Source organism: Colletotrichum paranaense, assembly GCF_030867605.1.
Source record: "Colletotrichum paranaense strain IMI 384185 chromosome Unknown Scaffold_9.1, whole genome shotgun sequence".
Taxonomy (NCBI): Eukaryota; Fungi; Ascomycota; class Sordariomycetes; order Glomerellales; family Glomerellaceae; genus Colletotrichum; species Colletotrichum paranaense.
Genome location: NW_026848967.1, coordinates 1,996,568 through 2,017,518, shown reverse-complemented (window position 1 = coordinate 2,017,518; position 20,951 = coordinate 1,996,568). Strand labels below are relative to the sequence as shown.

General features: G+C 49.9%; 9 protein-coding genes across 9 annotated transcripts; 5 read left to right on the top strand and 4 right to left on the bottom strand.

Annotated features, from left to right (window-relative positions):
• Positions 1-706: 706 nt before the first annotated feature.
• CPAR01_11440 (uncharacterized protein) lies at positions 707-2,851 on the top strand (the record flags this gene model as incomplete). Its single annotated transcript, XM_060495699.1, has 1 exon — positions 707-2,851. The coding sequence occupies one exon, from the start codon at positions 707-709 to the stop codon at positions 2,849-2,851; it is 2,145 nt and encodes a 714-aa protein (XP_060346047.1).
• Positions 2,852-3,652: 801 nt separating this feature from the next.
• On the top strand, positions 3,653-5,219 carry CPAR01_11439 (CCCH zinc finger DNA binding protein; the record flags this gene model as incomplete). The annotated part of the gene is made up of 5 exons (XM_060495698.1): positions 3,653-3,745; positions 3,813-3,890; positions 4,007-4,054; positions 4,105-4,429; positions 4,480-5,219. The coding sequence occupies 5 exons, from the start codon at positions 3,653-3,655 to the stop codon at positions 5,217-5,219; spliced, it is 1,284 nt and encodes a 427-aa protein (XP_060346046.1).
• Positions 5,220-5,404: 185 nt separating this feature from the next.
• Positions 5,405-5,962, bottom strand: CPAR01_11438 (acetyltransferase; the record flags this gene model as incomplete). Its single annotated transcript, XM_060495697.1, has 1 exon — positions 5,405-5,962. One exon carries the CDS (start codon positions 5,960-5,962, stop codon positions 5,405-5,407), a length of 558 nt encoding a protein of 185 aa, XP_060346045.1.
• A 799-nt stretch (positions 5,963-6,761) lies between these two features.
• On the bottom strand, positions 6,762-8,642 carry CPAR01_11437 (major facilitator superfamily transporter; the record flags this gene model as incomplete). Its single annotated transcript, XM_060495696.1, has 5 exons — positions 6,762-6,958; positions 7,021-7,447; positions 7,602-7,860; positions 7,936-8,138; positions 8,250-8,642. The coding sequence occupies 5 exons, from the start codon at positions 8,640-8,642 to the stop codon at positions 6,762-6,764; spliced, it is 1,479 nt and encodes a 492-aa protein (XP_060346044.1).
• Positions 8,643-8,977: 335 nt separating this feature from the next.
• Positions 8,978-9,425, top strand: CPAR01_11436 (uncharacterized protein; the record flags this gene model as incomplete). Its single annotated transcript, XM_060495695.1, has 2 exons — positions 8,978-9,173; positions 9,214-9,425. 2 exons carry the CDS (start codon positions 8,978-8,980, stop codon positions 9,423-9,425), a joined length of 408 nt encoding a protein of 135 aa, XP_060346043.1.
• A 407-nt stretch (positions 9,426-9,832) lies between these two features.
• Positions 9,833-11,344, bottom strand: CPAR01_11435 (amidase; the record flags this gene model as incomplete). Its single annotated transcript, XM_060495694.1, has 2 exons — positions 9,833-11,044; positions 11,102-11,344. The coding sequence occupies 2 exons, from the start codon at positions 11,342-11,344 to the stop codon at positions 9,833-9,835; spliced, it is 1,455 nt and encodes a 484-aa protein (XP_060346042.1).
• An 824-nt stretch (positions 11,345-12,168) lies between these two features.
• Positions 12,169-15,999, top strand: CPAR01_11434 (chitin deacetylase 1; the record flags this gene model as incomplete). Its single annotated transcript, XM_060495693.1, has 9 exons — positions 12,169-12,214; positions 12,270-12,345; positions 12,396-13,154; positions 13,592-13,647; positions 13,698-13,836; positions 14,077-14,622; positions 14,679-14,692; positions 15,023-15,196; positions 15,461-15,999. 9 exons carry the CDS (start codon positions 12,169-12,171, stop codon positions 15,997-15,999), a joined length of 2,349 nt encoding a protein of 782 aa, XP_060346041.1.
• A 297-nt stretch (positions 16,000-16,296) lies between these two features.
• On the bottom strand, positions 16,297-18,262 carry CPAR01_11433 (uncharacterized protein; the record flags this gene model as incomplete). The annotated part of the gene is made up of 5 exons (XM_060495692.1): positions 16,297-16,773; positions 16,833-17,054; positions 17,107-17,904; positions 17,969-18,072; positions 18,133-18,262. 5 exons carry the CDS (start codon positions 18,260-18,262, stop codon positions 16,297-16,299), a joined length of 1,731 nt encoding a protein of 576 aa, XP_060346040.1.
• Positions 18,263-19,045: 783 nt separating this feature from the next.
• Positions 19,046-20,905, top strand: CPAR01_11432 (uncharacterized protein; the record flags this gene model as incomplete). Its single annotated transcript, XM_060495691.1, has 4 exons — positions 19,046-19,763; positions 19,826-19,945; positions 19,999-20,254; positions 20,317-20,905. 4 exons carry the CDS (start codon positions 19,046-19,048, stop codon positions 20,903-20,905), a joined length of 1,683 nt encoding a protein of 560 aa, XP_060346039.1.
• Between the last annotated feature and the right edge of the window lie 46 nt (positions 20,906-20,951).

The window sequence follows — 20,951 nt, the reverse complement described above, 5'->3', positions numbered from 1 at the left end:
AGCCGACTGGAGTCAACCGTAAATGCTTGCTCTGTTCGTCCCCGCACTCCAAGCCATAATCGCGGTACCGAGAATCATTCTGAGTGGATGTCACGGTTTGTGCGAATAAATGCACACGTGCGGCGGGAAGGCTGGGGGCCCTTCCATCCATGCTACCTAAGATCCTTCAAGTGCTAGCTCGCTTTTCTTGGACCAGAATGATGTGCCCGCACTCCTCAGCTTCCACACTGAGACGACACGCAGTAGATGCAGACACCTGTCGCCCAGCCACAACCTACAATATGCACGCACCTTTTCTCCGGCAGAACCTCGTGGGGAAGCCTAAGTTTCGCGCCTTCATAGGGCTGATGTTTTGGGACAGACATGATGCAAGGCCGGTGGGCAGTGCTGGTAAGGTGGCACTGCCCCTACGTCGGGCGCGATGCAGCTTAGGGCTCGTCTGGAGATCGTGACTATCTGTCTGTTCTCAAAGCATCGGAATTCGGTCTCAGTCAGTATATATTAAGACTAGTTGCTTCTCGACACCAAAGATGAATTCGCAATACTAATCATCATATACCACATCTCAAATATTTCTTTTATTCTGTTCTCTGGTTTTATCATATTCCTTTCCCTTTTCTCCTTGCAGTCCCCAAAGTCATTTCTTTCAACCCTTATACTCCGCATAAATTATTACTATCTCATTTCCTTATTCTAATCATTCACAATGCCCATGCTCACGTCTATTCGCAGCCGCTCAGGCTCTCCCCCGGCCATGCCCAGCTCTAAGCTTGACAGCCGTACTCCTTTTCCTAATCTATCACCTGAGATTGATAACATTCAATTTCCGCGCTCTTGGGAAGCGGCTTGGGAAGCAGCGGGCCAAACCAACTTTGAGCGCGCGCAAGCTTTTCTGTTCTTCTACCGTGGAGATGACGCTTCTATCAACAGCGAGCTCCGATCCATCGCAGCAAATCCCAGGCATCGAGATGTCGTCTCTCTTGCAGCTTCAGTCCAGCGAATTGTCTTTGGCAACCGCCACTCGACCTTCAACACAACCTCCCTTTTGCAGTGGATGCGTTTCGTGCTCATCAAGAGCCAAGCTCTTACTTCTACCAAGACGAATGCAGTTCGCGATTTCTTTTTTGACCCATCGGTAGCTCGTAACCTACCTCAGCTCCCTCAAGACCCGGTTGTCTATCAATACCCAGCAGCCCCTTTGAAAGTCATGATCATTGGTGGAGGTCCCACAGGCCTGGCTTCTGCGATTGCTCTGGCCGAGAAGGCTGGGGCCAGAGTGGAGGTCCATCTTTACGAAGGCAGATGGATTCAGCAGCCGGGTAGCTCTTTCGTCAGTTACCCACCAGGGGCCCGTCGTCGCGACCAGGTAGTCACGCTCCAAGACACCGTGACAGACTTGATGAGCGATAGAACGAGACAAGCTGTCTTTGGCGGAAATCCAGAGCGTGTTTGGCCTGGTTCCAGCAATCTCCAGATCCGCAAGCTCGAAGACGGTCTCTTGCGACGGGCACAAGACAGCCAGTTCCGCGATCTCATCTTCCTACATGCCTCACAGGTCAGACAGGACAATCTTTCGGAGTACGGCGACTTTCACCTAATGCTTGGTGCTGACGGCGCTGGTTCTTGGCTTCGCGGTGCTTACTTTCCGGGGCAAGAAGAGGAGGTTGGAAAGAGCTATGCCCTAGGGCTTGCTTTTGATCGGCCTCGTGGTCTTCCTTTCTCACAGCCCATCAACATCTTCCTCACCATGGGCCAAACTCGCTACCTCCTCAATGCCAGCGACTTCGATGGCACAGGATATCTCAACATGCAGTTGACCGAGACTGAATGGCACCAAATGGTCTCCGTAGATGGCCATCCTTGCACATTCGGGCGACCAAGTTGCTTGAAGGTCGGCGACTGCCTGCCTCATGGCTTTGAGGAGAACCAGGTCTTTGCACCGTCTCAGCAACCTGACAGCCCGTTGTGGAAGGCGATACTTGATGGTCTGGAGCTTTACGGTTTCAAGCAGTGCGAATTGAAAAATATTGTTCGCATCCCCATTGTTGTACGCAGGATCAACAAAGCTGTCGAGCAGGTTCCGCAGTGCGACTCTACAGCCCTGCGCCGACCCCACGGTCTGGTTGCCTTGGCTGGGGATGCGGCAATGACGGTGCACTTCTGGCCTGGGAGAGGTGCGAACTCCGGCATGAAGGCAGGCATTGCTTGGGCCGATGAAGTTGCTCGTGCTCTCTTCCACGGCCAATTCGTTGGTCTTCAGACCTCTTCGCTGGGGATGTATCACGACTTTCTGCAAAAGCTCCAAGAGCGGGAGCACGGCGGTCGCAGCTTGCCCATCGTCAAGCAGACCGGCGATCCTGATATGATGGCCTGGCTGATGCGCAACGCTCGACTTATCCCGCATCACGTGGCGATGGAGTGGCTAGTCGGTCAGATGCGTCGTGATGGTGTCCGCATTCAAAGGCGTGCCGACTGGGCTTTTGAGCAGGTTAACAACCTCGAACCGCAGCTTCGGGAGATCCTCGAGAAGATGGATGTCGTTACCATTCAGGAGATGGCCGCGACGTTCCCATGGCCTACGCGGGAAATGGCCGGGGCCGAAGTCCTTCCGGAGAGGTCTGTAGTTGACGCCTGCTTGAGTGGCCGTAGGCCGACAGAAATTTCGAAGGTTGAAAAGCAAACAAAATCGAAAAAGCAAGACAAGAAGAAAAAAAGGGCAGAAATTTCCGTATCCGCCTCTGAGATTTCGCCGGCGTTCTTGGCTAGCTTGGTGACTCATAACAAACCAGCTCAGCGGTCTTCTTGGCGTTCATTCAGCTTTAGCAGAACGCCTCAAGCTGTCCAGTCGTAGTTCTCTCATCAGGACAGCGGATTTGCGAAAGGTTCAAAAGAAGGAAAGTTGCTGACCGTGGCTCTTCGTGGTTTTCGTAATACGGCATGAATGGGTGGAATTTACGCGAATCAAAATCTGGAACTCGGAAAGGGAACTTTAGCTGGCGTTTTGAGTAGTTGGGTTTTGCCTAGCATGGTATTGGAGTCCAGTGGAGTTGTCCTGCTTGAAATTTAATAATGAGAATAATTGAATAAGCCTTTGTAATCAATGTGACCAAATAATTACTGCTTGTTGTAATTTGTTCTAAATGATGTTATCGTTGATATAACTCATAAGCTGTACATCGATATCGAGCGGTGCAGGCGTTGTCGTGATCCCCTTCTGAAACACGGCCTTTCCTGAGAAGAACGATAGGTTCCGCTTTGATTATGCAGTTGGTCATTCAGTTTGCTTCTCTGAAGACTTAAAGTGCAAGTCCGCGCCAACACAAGGCAGATTCACCACGTCAAATCTGGCCAACCACTCGCCGCAGCAGGCCAACCAATATGCGGCCAGCCCCAATATCTTGAAAAGCGGCGGTGCTGTTGGAGGAGGCCTGGCGCCAAACCATGTGCCACAGAATCGGCCTCTTTGATTCGCTGATGGCAATGCAGTGCAACCAACCCGTACGCCTTGAAGCCTTTAAGGCTGCGTGACTTCACCGTGTGAACAGCTTTACTTAAATAGAGGCAGTTGGCACTCCAAGGGCTATTGATTGAACTTGAGGTCATGTACAAGTTTCTCCCGATCACGTCTCACAGAAATCGGCGAGTGTTCAACATGTCAAACGCAGACAGCCAAGGACCGCTATCGCTGGAAGAAAGATGGCAAATGTGCAAAATTCAGGATGACCACAAGGCTTCCCTCATTGAGGTATTTTCGTACTCTCTGGCTGGTTTATGCATGATTTGCCAAGTACCTGACTGACCGGCCCACTCAGGATTTGTTCTCTCACATTGCAGAGCTTTCCGACAAGCTCTCCGAGGTTAAGATGGAGCTAAAGGAAAAAAGGATGCTGGTACGGTCTCTTTTCGATACCGATGACAGGATCAAATATCAGATCGAAAAGTTGCAAAACGAGAAAGCATGTTGTACAACCCGCTTTACCAGCCAGAAAGGCACTGACCCAGCTAGGACAAACACTGTTTTGCAATGGTCCTCGTTGACGGCGACTGTATGCCAGTAAGTCAGAACTGTTCAAACTTCTTGCTTGCCATCTACCAATATCTCAGTTTTCTGATGACTTGGCGAACAATCAGTTTCTGGATGATCTTATTGAGCAAGGACTCGAGGGAGGCAAGAAAGCTGCAAGCCTTTTACGTCTCGCTGTTTTTGATGAGCTAAAGGCCATTGACCCCTGCCTTCCGCATCACTTGCAACTTGCCGTCCGCGTTTACGCCAACTTGAAGGGTCTGGCCAAGACTTACACCGAAATGGGCATTATTCCTGATCCGAGCGTTTTGGATGATTTCGTCCGAGGCTTCAACATGTGGAACGCAATGTGCGACTTTGTTGACGCGGGTAATGGCAAGGAGTGTACGGATGAAAAGTTGAAGGGTGAGTGAACTTACAAAAGCATCCAAAGGGCGACGACTAAGATCTCTCAGCAAATTTTGAGTCTAGTGTGTCCGATGTTCACTGTCGACATGTTTTGTTTGGTGGTTCGGCAGATAGCGGTTACGCTCGCGTGTTGGGATCGTACCTCGACAACGATGAGATTCGCAAGAAGGTCGTCCTTCTCGAGGGTCCTCCATTTGCGCAGGAGCTAGCCGAGATTAAAGACCAGTTCCGCGTCGCTTCTTTCAACAGGGTTTTCAGGCGTCAGAAACTGTTCAACAACATCAAGCGTAAGGTTTCATATAACATCACACCACCATTGACTCCGTCGCCCAACTATGCGTCAGCCGCTGCCAGAGCTCCATCGGTTCTCGCTGGAGACCTGCCAGTACGTCAACAAGCCATGGTCGACTCCAGGATGCCTCCTTTAGGGCAGGTGCTTCGGAACAAGGCCGGGCAGCGAATTGATCCACCACTCGATTTTACCCACCAGGAGTTCATTCTGATGAAGAACCGCAAGTTGTGCAACAGTCTTCATCTTTTGGGTAGATGTCCCTATAGGGAAGCTTATGGGAAGTGTTCGCACGAGCACAAAGGCAGGCTGAGCCCGAAAGAGTTGCAAGTTCTCTGGGCTGTCGCTCGTCAGTCTCACTGCCATACAGGTCTCAGCTGCACCGATCCAAATTGCGTATTTGGCCACCAGTGTCCTCGTGAGAGTTGCAATGGGGCAAGCTGCCGCCTGAGATTCCCGCTAGAGTTGCATAACATTGACAAAAGACCTACTCGATGATACTCGGAGAGGACGCACCATTGCTGCATGAGGAAAGTCGATGAAGTTATGAGTACTTAAATGAAGTATAGAGTCTACTAGAACGTCTAAGGGTGTAACACCTGAAATAGTGTCCCCAGCGCAATCAAATCTAACCTGAAATATATATATACTCCAAACTTCTATTGTGTTCGTAACAGGGCCATTCAGAGTTTCTTCACCATAATGTTATCAGTTTGGATCACTGATCCAATGGCAAAGTCATGGGTGCCACATTCCTCATATCCCCATTTCCCATACGCCTTTTGCGCCCGAAGATTCTCTTCCCAGACGCCCAACCACATGTGCTTAAACCCTTGTTCCCTAGCCATGTCTTCTAACCTGTCTGCCAGAAGCTTTGCAGCGCCCGTGCCTTGTGCCTTTGGATACATGTAAATTCTCTGCAGCTCAACAGTACCGTCAAGATGTGAGATACATGGCTCTGAGGAGCCCCGGGTGAGCATGGCGAAACCCAGGATGTCTCCAGTAGGATCAACCGCGAGTAGTGTGTCTTTGTTTGAGTCGTCGAGATCTTTTGTGATGGCTTCGAGGCTGTAGGACTCCTCTAGGAACGCTTGGAGCTCATGCGGCTCGACTGAATGGCCGAATGTGACCGTGAAGACATGGGTGGCGAGCTCTGATATTGCTGTGGCGTCATCAAGAGTTGCTGGCCTGAGCGTGGCCGTCACGCGAACGCCTTCTTGGACCTTGGAGGACTTTGTCATGGTCGATGTAGTCAAGGTTGAGAATAAATTGTAGTGAATCGGGATATGCGTGGCGTTACGTGGCGTGCTGTTTTGGTGCAATTGATGGCCCACAAGGATGGCAGATCTGATCGGATGGTTCGGATTACTTCTCAAGCCCAGCGATCTGGTTCTAATGCCCTTTTGTACGGTTCCAAGATATCGCAGACCTGCTATCATCTTCATTTGACCCTAGCCAGAAGACTTTCCCAAAATCGATGCTTCTGGAAGACACGTCGCTAAAAACGCTAAATTCCCACTGACAGGGCGCGTTGAGCCGCGTCGGCTGTTGTCTCTGTGCGGCTATTAGAGGAAAGTCTCGCCTTTGTTAGGGCGCCTTATTGTCAAGCCACAGGTCAAGATGCAAACTGATTGGTTGCATCTGCTCAAAAGTCTCCATCTGGCCTGCGCCCTTGGCACGACACCGGTCATGACCGAAATCTGCACTCGACTTGTTTCCATCACATCAACAGAACCAGATGTTCTGGACAATTCTCGAAAGTGACGTATCTAGGTGGAAGTTCTTCCGAGTCTTTTCCACTTGATGTTTCAGAGCAGAAATCCCAGGCGCTAAAGATATTTTCGCACGTCGATTGACCTACCTTTATCATGACTCAGTCTACATTTTCAGATTCTCAAACATTCAGTGATGAAGGAATCTCAATGATATTGGAATTTAAAGTATAAGCTACGGGAATGTTTGCTAGATGAACGACGAAACAGAAACTGAAGACTTAGCTTGATTGATGTTACCCATTGAAACTCCAGCAATTCCATGTGCTTAGGCGCGTTCCGACTTTTCCTCCCTGTTCTTCTGTCTCGTACCAAAGATGACGATACCACACACAGCAGCACTTGAAATCGCAACGAAGAGAGCACTCACTGTGGAGAACCAACCCACACCAATGCCCTGAATACCTGGAAGTACCACTGCCGTACCGATGGCAGCAAAAGTGTACCTGATGAAGTAGTTGCCAGCTAGCAAAATACTGTCAGCTTATCTGGCACTAGGCCGAGGAGAGGAGGTTGAGCATGCTTACCCATGACTTCAGCTGCCCTCTCTCTGAAGACATCTAAACAGTAACTGTTAAGACACGGGAAGCAGACCATCTGCGCAACGCCTTGCAAGAACATGCAGATGACGGGGAGTGGGATTCCGCCCTTAGCCTTGTCGATTGCCCATCCATAGATGATGGTGGTCGCCGGGATGACAACCCCTAGCGCGATAAAGGCACTTCGTAGACGGTCTTCCGGAATACGCCGTCCTCTCTTAGCAATCCACTTCTTCACGGTGTAATCGGCATATCGGCCGCCAAAAAAGGTACCAACGAGATATCCTGCTCCAGGTGCCAAGAAGAAGAATCCTGACTGCAGAGGGGAGGTAAGGTGGAATCTCGGGTTGATAACGTAGCGAACTGGTGTCAAGAGAACCTGCATATTCCACAGCACAGACGATGCCGCAACACCCTGGGTGCATAGTCAGCTGATGATACACATTGGTGAAGGGCCTTACCGCCGTAGGCTGTAGCTACACATCCACTGGGACGGCCGTTGTTTTACCGTAATCGGTCTGGTGAACACCTCAAGGCTTGTTGATGACGAAAGGGCGAGGAGAACTCACGACGATGAGGATCTTGGGGTACCGAAATAGACTGATGACTCGAAACGGATTCGCCCACTCCCAGATCTGGCTAATCTTCTCTTTGGTTGTCATTCCCTCCAATTCTTCAGACCACTTTCCGTGACTTGTTTCCGGGAGGAAGGCGACTGCCAGGACCATAGCAGCGCCACCGAGAGCGCCCTGGAACCAGAAAAGAGATTTCCAGGTTGAGTACGTAACGATGACACCTCCGATGAAAGGACCAAGAGCAGGTCCGATACTTATGAAGAGTACATGTATCAGCCACGAATGTTCGGTCGACCAGAAAACGGAGTGTGAAGGGGCCTAGACTCACAGGGTGCCTCCAAGAAACCAACCCAATGCCGTGCCACGTTCAGTCGGACGATAAATGTCACTGAGACAGGCAGACCCAACGATAAGGAAAGAGGTTCCGGCAAATGCAGTGATTGATCGGAAGATGAAGAAAGCTGGCAGATTGGGGGAAACCGCTGTAGCCAGTGAAAACGTGCAGAACAACACTGTCGATATGACGAAGATCTAGGACATTTAGTTCAAGTGTAGGGCGAGATATATGCCAAATTGGCTGGTTGAGAGCTGACTGCAACTATGATACATGACGGTGGGATGTACAAAGGTGGTTTTGCTTACCCATTTTCTACCGTAGACCTGACTTAATGGGCCCCAGAAGAGAACACCGATGCCCATCATTAATAGGAAAAGAGCATTGGTAAAATTGATGACTGTTCCAGTTGTGTTGAAAGCCGCTGCTACCTCCGGCAACGCTGAGAGCACGAGCAGTGAAGCTAGGTTAATGCCCAAACCAGCGAAGGACACGATGGCTGTGATAATTCGCTTACGACCGGGTGTAAAGCGATCGTAGACTGTCTCATCTTCACGGTACGAGTATGGTCGGCTGGGCGTTTGAGCAATAATGTTCACACCCTTCTCAGCGTTGGAGGTTCTCAACGCAAGCAGGTCGGGAGGTAATTCGTCCTTCCTCGTGGGGACCTCTGACAATGTGTGTTCAGACATGATGGACATGATGACGGTGATGATTCGAACATGGAATAGAAGCAACAGTAGTGGGGCAGCTGTATTGACAACTTGAAGTTCAACTAGGCAGCTGATGAGAGCGAAGAGTTGACAAGACAGAGTGACAGGGATTGCCAAGGAAATGTGTCCACCAAAATCGTGAATAACCAGTCCTGAATTGTTCCGTTTTCTGAGGGGGGCAAAGCGCTGTATATAAAGCATCAAAGACCACACCAGAAAAACGTCAGAAAATTCTCGGCTGCATACTTACCCACCTCGGGATCATGATTCCGAAGTCGGGCACTGGGACTATCACCGCCGAAACGCCTTCAAAGACATCATCCATGGTCTTTGTGAGAAAACTGCCCCCAAAATCAGCAAAAAATGTTTCATTGGGCCCCGGTCTTTGGACCTATGTGCTAGCGGAGCGTCTCCGCAGCGGGGAATATCTGCAACCTTTTACGTCTGTCACCTCCACTTCGGGTTGGAATCAGGCTTTGATATTGGACAAGGGCGACGACCTGGAGCTCCACCAAGGCCGTAAGTGTCTTATCTAACATCATTCTCCAGGTTGGAAAAGTCTGGGCCATCTTGGAAAATACGGAAATGAGCCGGAGCCGGGGCGTGGGGGTTCACCTGGCATTTCTGGCCCCTCCTGTCGGCGCCGATGAACCGGCGCAGGGCAAGAAGGCCGAAATCGCAGCCCCCGAGGTCGGCCGGCTTTTAGGCCTCCGAGAGCCGTTCGAGGGCCGGACACGGGTCCGTCTACAGCCGGAACGTCGCACAACGTAGTGTTGCAGTAGCATTGCACACCGCCTGTCTCTGAAGTGAATGACCACCAGCTCGATCATTTGCAGTAAGGGATTCCATCGTATTACCGCTACATCGTGGTTGCGCCCGCTAGAGGAGTAGCACTACAGTAGCTCCGATTTTCGGAGCAATGAGACCCGAACTAACACTTCAAGTCTGAGTCAAGCAATTGTCTGACAGGCCTAAATTTTTGTTTTCGATCAGCCAATCCTCTTAAATGTATTCAATCGCCACCTTCTTTGCAAATTTGCAGACCATGGTTTTAAGCTTGCCTGACTGCATTGGCTTTAAAACCTCTAACGACTGCATGTGCAGTCCCCCCTGCTAAGTCTCGCGAGTACATACACCCTTCTAGAGTCTACGGCGTCATTATCGATCGCCGAATGCATTCATCTAGTCTTCCAATCGTACTCTAAGCTCCAGGCGTATGCGACGCGGTAAACATCTTCTTCATGCCACCACTTGCCAATGACTTGCATGCTCACCGGCAGTTTTGTTCCCGAACCTTTCAGAGGACCTTCCTCAATCGGAAGCATACCAATCGGCATAGCGAGGACCGGATGGCCTGATTGATTGAAAGGGGCGGTGTTAGCAGTGAGTCCGACTTGCTTTCCAATCTTCTCGAGCGGGGACGCGTCATAGGGAGTATGGAAATTGGCAACGTAGGGTAAGTTCGGCGTCACCAAAATATCAAACTCTCGCAGAGCATTGTCATAGTCGTCTCGTAGCTTTCTGCTGAGATTCGTCGCCTTTCCAAGCAACCCTGGGAACGCTGCTTGCGCGTAGACCCCGTTGAGATAGATGTTCTTTGACGAAACGTATGCGTTATCCCACTGTTTCTGCGTAAGGTCCTGAAACTTGTCCGCCAAGTCGGTCATGATGTGGCCTCTCCTGCCGAATGCAAGATTTCTCTTCGCCAGGTAACCTCCACTCTTGCTGATAGCAGTCCAAACGGCTGCTCCCTTGGAGTGAAAGGGAATTGAAATTTCATCTACGGTCGCCCCAAGATTTTTAAAACCTTGGATCGCAGCCTCGACACATGCCTTGACGCGAGGTTCCACTGACGGCTGGTTCATACCTTCTATCAAGATCCCGATCTTGACACCGGACAGATCTTTCGGGGTTTCCAGCTTCGTCAAGTTATCATAGTACTTGGGAACGTTGTCTGGATTCGGTGCTGCGAACGACCTGTCGTCAATGTTGTCGTTGCCAGCAATGACCTGGAGCATCAACGCGTTGTCGAGAAGTGTTCGTGTCATGGGGCCGACATGGTCATTGGTAGGCTCATTTGAGCCGCAACCGGTGTAGGGCACAAGTCCAAAGGTCGGCTTCAGCCCATAGAGACCGCACCATCCGGCAGGGACACGTATTGAACCGCCTTGGTCAGCGCCAAGAGCCATATCCACGTCTCCGTTGGCTACGAGTGCCCCTGAGCCACTTGAGCTTCCCCCGCTGCTGTAGCCTTTGGCATAGGGGTTATGTACATGCCCAGTTGAGGAAGAGCTGCTCGTAGCGGAATGACACATATTCTCGCACACGGACTTTCCAGCAATGATTGCGCCGGATTCTAGCAGCCTTGCCACACACGTTGCGTCGGTGTTCTAGTTAGGTTAGTATAATTGATGAGAATACTGGTGAGTCATATTGATTTGCCTTACTGGAACGTAGTCTCTAACAAAGTTGGTGCCAAGAAGCATTGGGACGCCCTTGACTGCGATGTTGTCTTTGATGGCTATCGTTTTACCTGCCAGCAATCCCCCGCTTTTGGTCTTGTCCTCTACTCGGCACCTCCAAGCCCAAGCACCCAAAGGATTCTCCGAGACAACCGGAAATCGAATTTCCTCCCTTGGAAATCTTTCCTCATCTACTGGAGGCACATAATCTGCGACGTAAATTGTCATTAGTATGTCTTCAACTAAGGTCGGGACACGAAACCTACCAGGGAGTGACATAAGACCCACTACAGACTCGTGGAACACGGCTAGAAGCCTCTGATATTCATCCTTTTCTTCCGGTTTGATCGTAACGCCAAGCGCTCGCAAGCTGTCGTCCAGGACTCCTGCTGTCACTGGGTTTGCCTTTTCTACTTCCAGCGAGAAGACGGACGTGTTGTCAATATAGTTCCAAGGGAACCAAGATTTGTAAAAATTTCACACTCAGCCGGGCAATAAACTTTGCACATGAGTTATGGTCTGTCGCTGATTGTGCATCTATCAAGGCGTCAAGTGTAGGTTATTATGCCTGGCTTGAATCGCGGGAAACGTACCAAGATAGGTAAGTCCACATCAGCATCGTTGGCCAACCCGCCTATCTCTATCGGCCTAATTAGAAATGACTTATCTTAGCGTTTTCGGGCGTCCGAAATTACATGCAAGTTATGAAGCGATCGGAGTGATGAACCGGAAGTAGAACGCATCTTAGGTGCTTACTGCGGTAGGCATTCCCCGCCATCGCCTTATCTCGTGAAGGATCTCCCCACCATCAGGAATACCCCGCTTGGTATCAAGCATATCGCGATAACGCCTGATTGGCCTCGGTGAATATACCTTAATCGAAGAGCATTTCCTTGAGCTGGATGTATATCATGGGTGCGCCTTTATGCATTCATGTTTCTTTCAAAATGTTATGTGCTAGTTCAAATAACTAGTAAAAGCGACTGTTTCACATTCTCTCTCGTGACTGGAATTCATCATCAACAACCCGATTAATCTTTACACTTAACAAAATGGTTCATGTCGAAGAAAGCTTGCAGATACCCCGGGACTTTGAGGGTGAGTCTGTTGTTACTTTCAGCGTACTCGCAGTTACTGATACAAACACCCTTAGGTTTCGGCGAGGAGGGCTTCGATCCAAAATGGCCAGATGGTGCCCGTATCGCGGTTTCTTTCGTCCTCAACTATGAGTAGGTTTGGTTATCACCAACTTGATGATATTGTCACTAAACATGATTAGGGAAGGCGGAGAACGAAGCACATTGGACGGAGACCCTTTCTCAGAACCTTACTTATGGGAGAAAGGCGCATCCGGTGGCTGCAAAGAAGGCGCCAGGTACCTCAATGCTGAGCAAGACTTTGAGTATGGCAGTCGCTCAGCCTCTTGGCGTCTTATCCGTCTCTTCAAAGAGTTTGGCTGGAGCTTCACTACTTACGCTGTAGCGCACGCGCTCAAGCGCAACCCGACCTTTGCAAAGGCGCTGGTCCGAGACGGGCACGAAATCGCTTGTCACGGACTCAGATGGCTGGATATCTGGAACTATTCACTCGAGGAGGACAAGGAATACATCAAACAGAACATCCTGATGCTGAAGGAAGTATCAGGTGAGATGCCCGTCGGCGCTTACTTTGGCCGTGGTACACCCAATACCCCCTCGCTATTCCCGGAAGTATGGAAGAGTCTTGGAGGAGAGTTTCTCTGGTCTTCTGAATGCTACAACGATGATGTTCCTTACTGGCTCGACTTGCCATGGGAGAAGGAGTTGCCAGAGGAGAAGCGAGAAGGCATGCTGCTTATCCCTTACAATTATGATTGCAACGATGGAAAATTTCACATGTCGCCCGGCTTTGGCAGCTCTGTTGCGGAGACGTATGAGCAGTATTTGAAGAACACCTTTGATTGCTTGTACAGAGAGGGCGGCAAGCTGATGAACATTCCATTGCATACACGTATCATTGGCAAACCAGGCAGATCGGAGGCTTTGAGAAAGTTCATGAAGTACATTGCGGCAAAAGAAGGAGTTTGGGTTACAACGAGACGAGATATCGCCAAACACATGAGAGCGGAATTTCCATACGAGCCAAACAGGAAGTGGATGAAGGGCAAATAAATCACATGTATGCAGTCAATATCAAACTGTTTGACCGTGTGAGCCTTCTCAGGCTCATTGGAATCGAGAACTAGCTCGGGGTCAGAACCAATAGACGTAGACTAGCCGAAACAAATGGTATAACGCGAATAATCGTCGCGCAATGGGTTGTCGACCAAACATCGTTTGTTGTTAGGATTCTCAGATTTCGGCCAGAAAGCTCCCTGTCGAGACGGTCGAATGCCGAAAACGGCCAGTTGACACAAATATGGTCGGAACCTCCGATCGGAGGTGACTGTCCATAGAATCGGATGTTGTCCGAAGAGACTAGCCCTGCACGGATTAGTCCCAACAATCAACTGCGCTCAGGCGGCATCGGCAAATTTGAGGAGGATCCGACAAGTATGTAAATCGGATCTCCGCCCCTATCATCCGAACGAAGTTTTGGGCAGCACAACAAACCTTGGCATTGAAGGACGGGCATGACGTCCGAAACTCAGAACTCGGCATCACCGCCCCTGGCCACGCCCGGGGCTGTAGCTGTGAACCCCCGGAAGAGGGGCAGGACTGCATGTACGAGATGCAAAAGTCGTAAGCAGAAGGTGCTTACCCAGAGCCAATCAAGATTGCACGCAGGACGTTTTCCTCTGATTCTAGGTCCAGTGTGACGACCAATATCCTATTTGCTCCAATTGTCGTAAATCAGGAGCACAGTGTGATAAGACAGATGTCTCCGACGATGCTTCATCGATTGCGTAAGTAGTTGGTCCTTCGATGCCGATCAAGTTGACAAGTTTTGATCGAATGTATGTAGACTGAACTCCGATGCAGATACACACGAGCTCTCGAAGAGCGAGTAGCTTTCTTGGAGAACAAGCTAGCCCAAGTCCCTACCCCAGAAGCAACCACAACTCCAAGGGAAACCGCAAGCAACTACTCAGTTCCATCGGGTAGAGACAAAAATGCGCTCAGTGACGTTGTAGCACACGTCTCGCTAGGAAACTTTGAGGCGCCGGCTTATGTTGGACCCTCGTCTGGACTATCCCTAGCCCTGAATCTTGGCGAGATGGTTCAAGCGACTGTCTGGAATAAGATGTTGCCAGACATACAGGATGGCACTACAGGCAATCAAGCTAACTGTATCAATCCCAGTCCGAGATGCATCACAGTGGAAGATCTTTTGGCTCATAGTGTCAAGGAACCTCCAAGTGATGAGCAGGGTTCTCAAATGCTCAAAGCGTACACGTCTCAGCTGCACTCCAAGTACCCTTTCCTGGAGCCTGAGGAGTTGTGGAAGTTGCATAGCGAGAGAATGACTCTGGCTGCTAAACCAACACAAACTCTTACAAGGATTGAACGCTTCGGTATCTTCAAGTTGTATCTTGTATACGCTATGGGGGCAACTTTAGTGCAATTGACGCAAAGGGGGCCAGTGTTATCTCCAGAGGTATGCCTTTGACACCATCATTAAGTACCTTAGGTTTGAGATTGTTGACATCATTCCTCAAGGCTCTCTATATCACAGCTTTACAGCACATCTCAGCAGCCAGGGAGTCGAGAACAGTCCAAAACATCGAGGCAATGACGTTACTCGTGATGTTCCATCTTCGGTCAACATCTAGTCATGGGCTGTGGTACATGATTGGCCTAGCAATGAGAACATCAATCGATCTCGGCTTACATCGTGCGGCACATGAACAAAATCTTGATGGTCCTATCGTTCAAAGAAGACGCAGGCTTTTTTGGTCTGTCTATTCTCTTGAAAGAACCATAGCAGTGTCGCTGGGTCGGCCTTTAAGCATCGCAGATAACCAGATCGACGTTGAGCTTCCGAATACCATCATCAACGGGAGCCCATCTGCTTCGGTCCTTGTCGGGAACGACATCACTCTGGCACTTGTTCTTTTTAAGCTTCGCAGGATCGAGTCCAAGATTCATCACTCGGTCTATCGTACGGACAAGACTTTGGACGCACTCCGGCCCAAACTAGACCGGCTGCATCAACAACTCAAATCCTGGCGGGACTCTCTGACGGATTGGATTCCTGCAGGTCATCCAGATCTGAACTATGCGCTTCTGCTCTATAATCGTGCGCTCCGTCTTTTGATACAGCCGTTTTTGCCGATATTACCAGCAACAGACCCGTTCTACGGACTGTGCATGCGGGCCGCAGGTGACATATGCCAAGCACATAAGAGATTGCATCAGACGCTAGACTACGGCCACAGCTTCATCGCAGTCCAAACAGTCTTTGTTGCAGGAGTCACTCTCGTGTATGGAATCTGGACCCAGGGTAATGCCCTTTGGTCGGTGGCTGTGTCAAACGATATCAGAGCTTGCTCCCTAGTGCTCTTCGTCATGAGCGAGAGGGCTCCCTGGGTACGTAAGTACCGAGACGCATTCGAGGTGCTTGTCAATGCAGCCATGGAAAAGCTTCAGGACAACGAGGCTGGCCTTGCTGAGATGGCCTCGGCCCAAATGAGAGCCGGCAAAGCACCGGGTGCGGCTGATAGCCGTGGAGTACAAAATCCTGACCTCAGTGGGAACGAGACCACGACGCGTCCGATTGATAGCACTTATAATCAATTCTTGATGTCTGAAGACGGTGGAATAGCGCTTGGGGAGTTTGAGGGCGCTTGGCCGATGGTTGCAGAGCTTGCAAATTGGATCGATCAGGACACAGAAGGTGCAAGTCCTGTCTGGATGCCGAATTTTGAGTTACTACAGAGTCTTTCAGGCACTTGGAACGAATAGAGCATCTGAATCGAATCAAATCTAAAAACGGTTCTCCTTGAAATGGAATACAATGGAAGTACTGTCTGGTCCCTTGCATTTAGCAGAAGATATCTTTTCTGGGAAAAGGTTGTCGAAACCTTTCACCAGTTGGGGCAAATTTCAACGGTGATTTTATGGTGATAAGACAAGTAATCGAAGACTCTTGATAATTCCATTAAGAAGTTAGACCAGTTTATTTGGAAGCCGCGAAAATCTGACGAAATGAAACGTACAAAATTTGTTATCCGAGTAAGTAGTATTTGACCACATCTTATTCTAAACCGTATACTTCTCGCTGATAGACTCAGCGCCGGCGCTTCTCCCCGTAGTCTGCTTGACTTCAGTCTCCTCAACGGCATAAAAGACTCCACGAATAGTATCAACACTCTCTCCGGGAAAGAAACCCTCTGATGGCGCCATGCTCTCAAAGCCCGTGCTTATCTCTGACTCCAGCTCTTGTGGATAAACCGGAATGGGCCAGATAGCACAAGCTACGAAGTAGACTAGCGAACCCATTGCGAGAGAAAGCAGAAAACCGAGCTTATACATGTTCTTGCTTGCCTGGTTAACGGAGTCGGGGTCAAGATTTCCAGCAATGCCGTGTACAGTAAACGCAACGCCAGCAACCCATGCGGCGACCGCGCGCAAATTCCAACCTTTGTAGTACGTGTAAGGAGCGCCTTCTACTTTTGTGTACAAGCTTGGAACATGGAGGTTTCCTCGACGGATGATCCAGTAGTCTACAACCATGATCTGGAGATTCATTAATACGACGGGGATTTCTTGTAGGGATAAAGACTACTTGTACTTACACCACAGGTCGGCATCAAGAAAACGGTGTATGACCCCAAGAAAGTGAGGAAGGAACTGGCACTGGCGATAATCTTCCACGGTACACAAAGGGGTGCAAGCAGAGCACATATCACCTGACCCCTGACAATGTTGATATACCTCGGCCACAGCCCGCTGGTATCAGCACCGACAGGCAGGGAATTTGAGCCGGCATTGGTCGCGATAATCGCCAAAATCATGCCCTGATACACCGATTAGCAAACCGAAAACCGCTCTGGACGATGTGCATCTTACCGCCGAAGCGAAGAACATCCCAGCGCGGGCTCCAGGACCCCAGTACTCAGTCAAGATAGCGTTGTAGAGATCCCAGACGTTCCAATAGCTCTTGCCAAGAACACCAGCAGCCGCACTAGTTGTGGCACAGCTCAGAAACATGACGAGCACCTTACTGACCAGGATACCAATGGCTTGTGACCAGGTTGCCTGTGCTGGACGTGTAGCGTACCGAGCGACATCAGGTTGGTTGACCAGGATCGGGCAGAGGGCCGCCATGACGCTGTTGATAGCTTGGATCATGGGCCACACAAGTGCCGCGCCGCTTAGAGACTTTGCTCCAAAGTTAAAACCACCCAGGCTCCCTCCATTCGCATGTACTGCCCATCCTAGGACGCCGACTAGGCCTGCAGTTGTAGCCACGGACTTCACCACAAATAGGTGTCGAAGAATAGTCGGATGGATGAACATCACCGGAAACTGCATGATCCAGAAGATGAAGAATGCCAACAGGTTCTTGGAAGTGATCCCCGCGCTTGTCGGGAGGCGGTTAGTAATATTGTCCCACCCGGAGCCGAATATGGCCCTGAGGGCCACTGAAGTGAGCATACCGCCATAGAATGACTGAGTTGCGAAGTAGATGACGGCGACGGAGGCGCGTACGACTATAAATAGTTTTGCACCGCTAACACCGGCAGCAGCGCGAACGTATACGGGGAATCCAACATGATAGCAAGTTGCACCGCGGGAGTTGAGGATAACCACAACGCTGAGGATAGCGGAGCCGATCACGGCTGCAATCATGCCGTGCCACCATTGCTGCGCATTGATTGTAAGAGACTCCTCATAGTATAATGTACAGTAGAGACTAGACTCAACATACTAAGCCAATTGAGATGAGAGTTGCTCCAAGATTGTAAGAGCCTGGAGAAAATGTCTGGGTCAAGTAGTACGTGAAGAAGTGTAAAGCTGTCCAACTTCGATGCTCTTCAGAGAAAAATTAGCTATTTGCTCATTGTGTCGAAAAGCTTTCAAATGACAACTGACCTGAAGGAGTAGGTAGCAAATCTTCGTTGAAGTACGCCGTCCCCTCTTCGGGATGTTCTTTGGTTTGGATGAATTGCTTGAACTCGTGCCGGGACGAGCAAGCTCTTGTGAGCCTCGTCAAGAACATCATCGCTCAGTGTAAATTGTTTAAATAATTCCAGATACACTTGTTGTGCCTTTCAACCAGTACCATCAACACACCTTACGAAGTTTCATGTCAAGTTGCGATTTTTCGCCGTCATTACTTTATTTATCAAGTTGAGGTTGTATTTCCTTATCATAACTGAAAGCTGCCTTTCCCTTGATGCCGCTATCTCATCTCCATCTCAACCTTTTGATAAGAAGTAGCTTAGCTGTCAAATTGGCACCTTCTATCGACCAGACGAGCGAATGCTTTCTGATAACATGGTCTCCAGGTGAGCGAATCATGCGGGATAAATAGCGTCGGACATCCGCCGAGAATGATAAGCGAGCCACATTGGCGACCAGCCGACGGCATCGGATGTTCCGACCAGCAACGACTTTTGTGGAGTCCATCGCTTCAAAACTTGCCGAAATCCCTTGTTGGTCTGGCCTAGCCATGACGCACCCATTTTTTCAATAGTCAGCGTTGAATTCGCCCCCCTTCAACTCTTCAGCCCAATTTTTTCGCTGCCGAACCCGGAGCCGAGATGAGGCCGATTGACCAATCTTTGACGGCGGTGATCCGAGTCTTGGCTCCTCCGGACGCTGGTATCCGCTCTCAACGTCGGATTGTCTCACGAAAAGTTTTCATGCGCTGGTCTTTTACTCATAGTTTCAGCCGCATATTCTCTTGGAGCTTCTTAATCACTCGGCCATACTTTACGCTGATATTCTTGCCATCGAAATTGTTGTACTTTGTCCCAAGCGATCGACTACCCAGGGTTGCAGCATGAGGGGCGATCAGGAAACAACCAAGGCCGAAAAGGCTCTCCACGACCAGACAAACATCTTACCTTTGAAGAAACTCCTGGTTGTCTTTGCAACCCTTGCAGTGACTTTATTAGTCTCATTCATCGACCAGAATGGCATCAGTATCACTTTGCCAACGATTGCTGCGGACCTCAACGCGGAGGATACGATATCATGGGCGGGTACGTCATCGCTCATCGCCAACACGACATTTCAGATGCTCTACGGGCGTTTCTCAGATATTTTCGGCCGAAAAGCCGTATTTCTGAGCGCCATCGGTCTTTTGTCAATTGCAGACTTGCTCTGTGGGCTTTCACAGAATGCAACAATGTTTTACATCTTCCGTGGCGTTGCGGGCATCGGCGGAGGCGGTATCACAAATCTCGCCATGATCATTGTCTCCGATGTCGTTACTTTGGAACAAAGAGGCAAGTATCAAGGAATCTTGGGCTCGATGGTTGGTCTTGGAAATGTTCTCGGCCCTTTTCTTGCTGCCGCCTTTGTTGAGAGGGCAACATGGAGAGCGTTCTTTTGGATGCTCTCACCCCTCGGTGTTATCGTCGGTATCATCTCATACTTCTTCCTGCCATCTAAGCCCCCAGATGACGACTTTATGAAGAGTGTCAAAAAGATCGACTATGCAGGCTCATTCACCTCGTCGGCCGGCGTTATTTTGCTGCTTATTCCCATCTCTGGAGGTAAGTTATTCCTCGGCTCGATCCCGTGCGTTGATAGAGCAAAAGCTGATTTACTCTGCCAGGTGGCGCATATTTTCCATGGAATTCAGCAATGGTTATCAGCATGTTGACAATAGGGGCGCTTGCTCTTGTGTCTTTTGTCATTGTGGAGTGGAAGTTCGCCAAGCTTCCGATGATGCCAGGTAATATTCGTCAACAAGAAATATGTCCCCGAGTGCTAGCTAACAATACACAGTTCCCATCTTCAAGAACAAGGTTGTTGTTGTCCTCTTGGCACAGTCATTTCTGTTCGGAGCAGCGTACCAAGGATATCTCTACTACATCCCGCTGTATCTCCAGAACGCTCATCAATTCTCGGTCATTCATTCGGCGGGAATCTATGTTTCCTTAGTTGTTTGTCAATCCGTATTCTCAATCATCTCGGGACAGTACATATCGAGAACTCAGCGCTATGGAGAAGTAATCTGGGCAGGCTTTGGCCTCTGGACACTGTGAGTCGAGGGCTTTCCCAATCCCAGCTACTACGTTTGCATCTATCTGACAAATGACATAGAGGAGCTGGTCTCACACTTATTTTCGACCGAAATACCAAGCCTGGAATCATCGTCATTCCTCTGCTGATCATCGGCATTGGTGTCGGATTCATCTTCCAGCCAACGCTGGTGGCCCTGCAGGCGCACTCCATCAAGTCTCGTCGGGCAGTCATCACTTCAAATCGCAACTTTTTTCGATGTGCCGGTGGTGCTTGCGGATTAGCCGTCTCCGCGGCAGTGCTTCAAGCAACTTTGCGAGCAAACTTGCCTCCAGGCTTCAAGGACCTCGCCAGCAGTACTTACTCGATACCGCAACTGAATGAGCAAGATAAGTCCGCGGTTCTCGACGCATACATGGCGGCAAGTCGAGCAGTTTTCATTCTTCAGATACCACTGATCGGGTTGTGCTTGGTGGGCTGTCTGTTGATCAAAGACAGAGGCTTGCATCCGATCGAGGAGGCGAAGTCAGATGACACCTTCAGTGAGAGTCGGGATGAAGAAATGGGACACCCGAGTGAGAAAAGCTCACATGATGGCAACCACGACAACCACGAGCAAGTGCTGGCACAGCGCACCAGCGCACCGCAGCAACAAGCCGGGAGGACATGAGACTGCATGATCGTTGCAAGACGGAGGGAAAAGATGAGATCGGGAT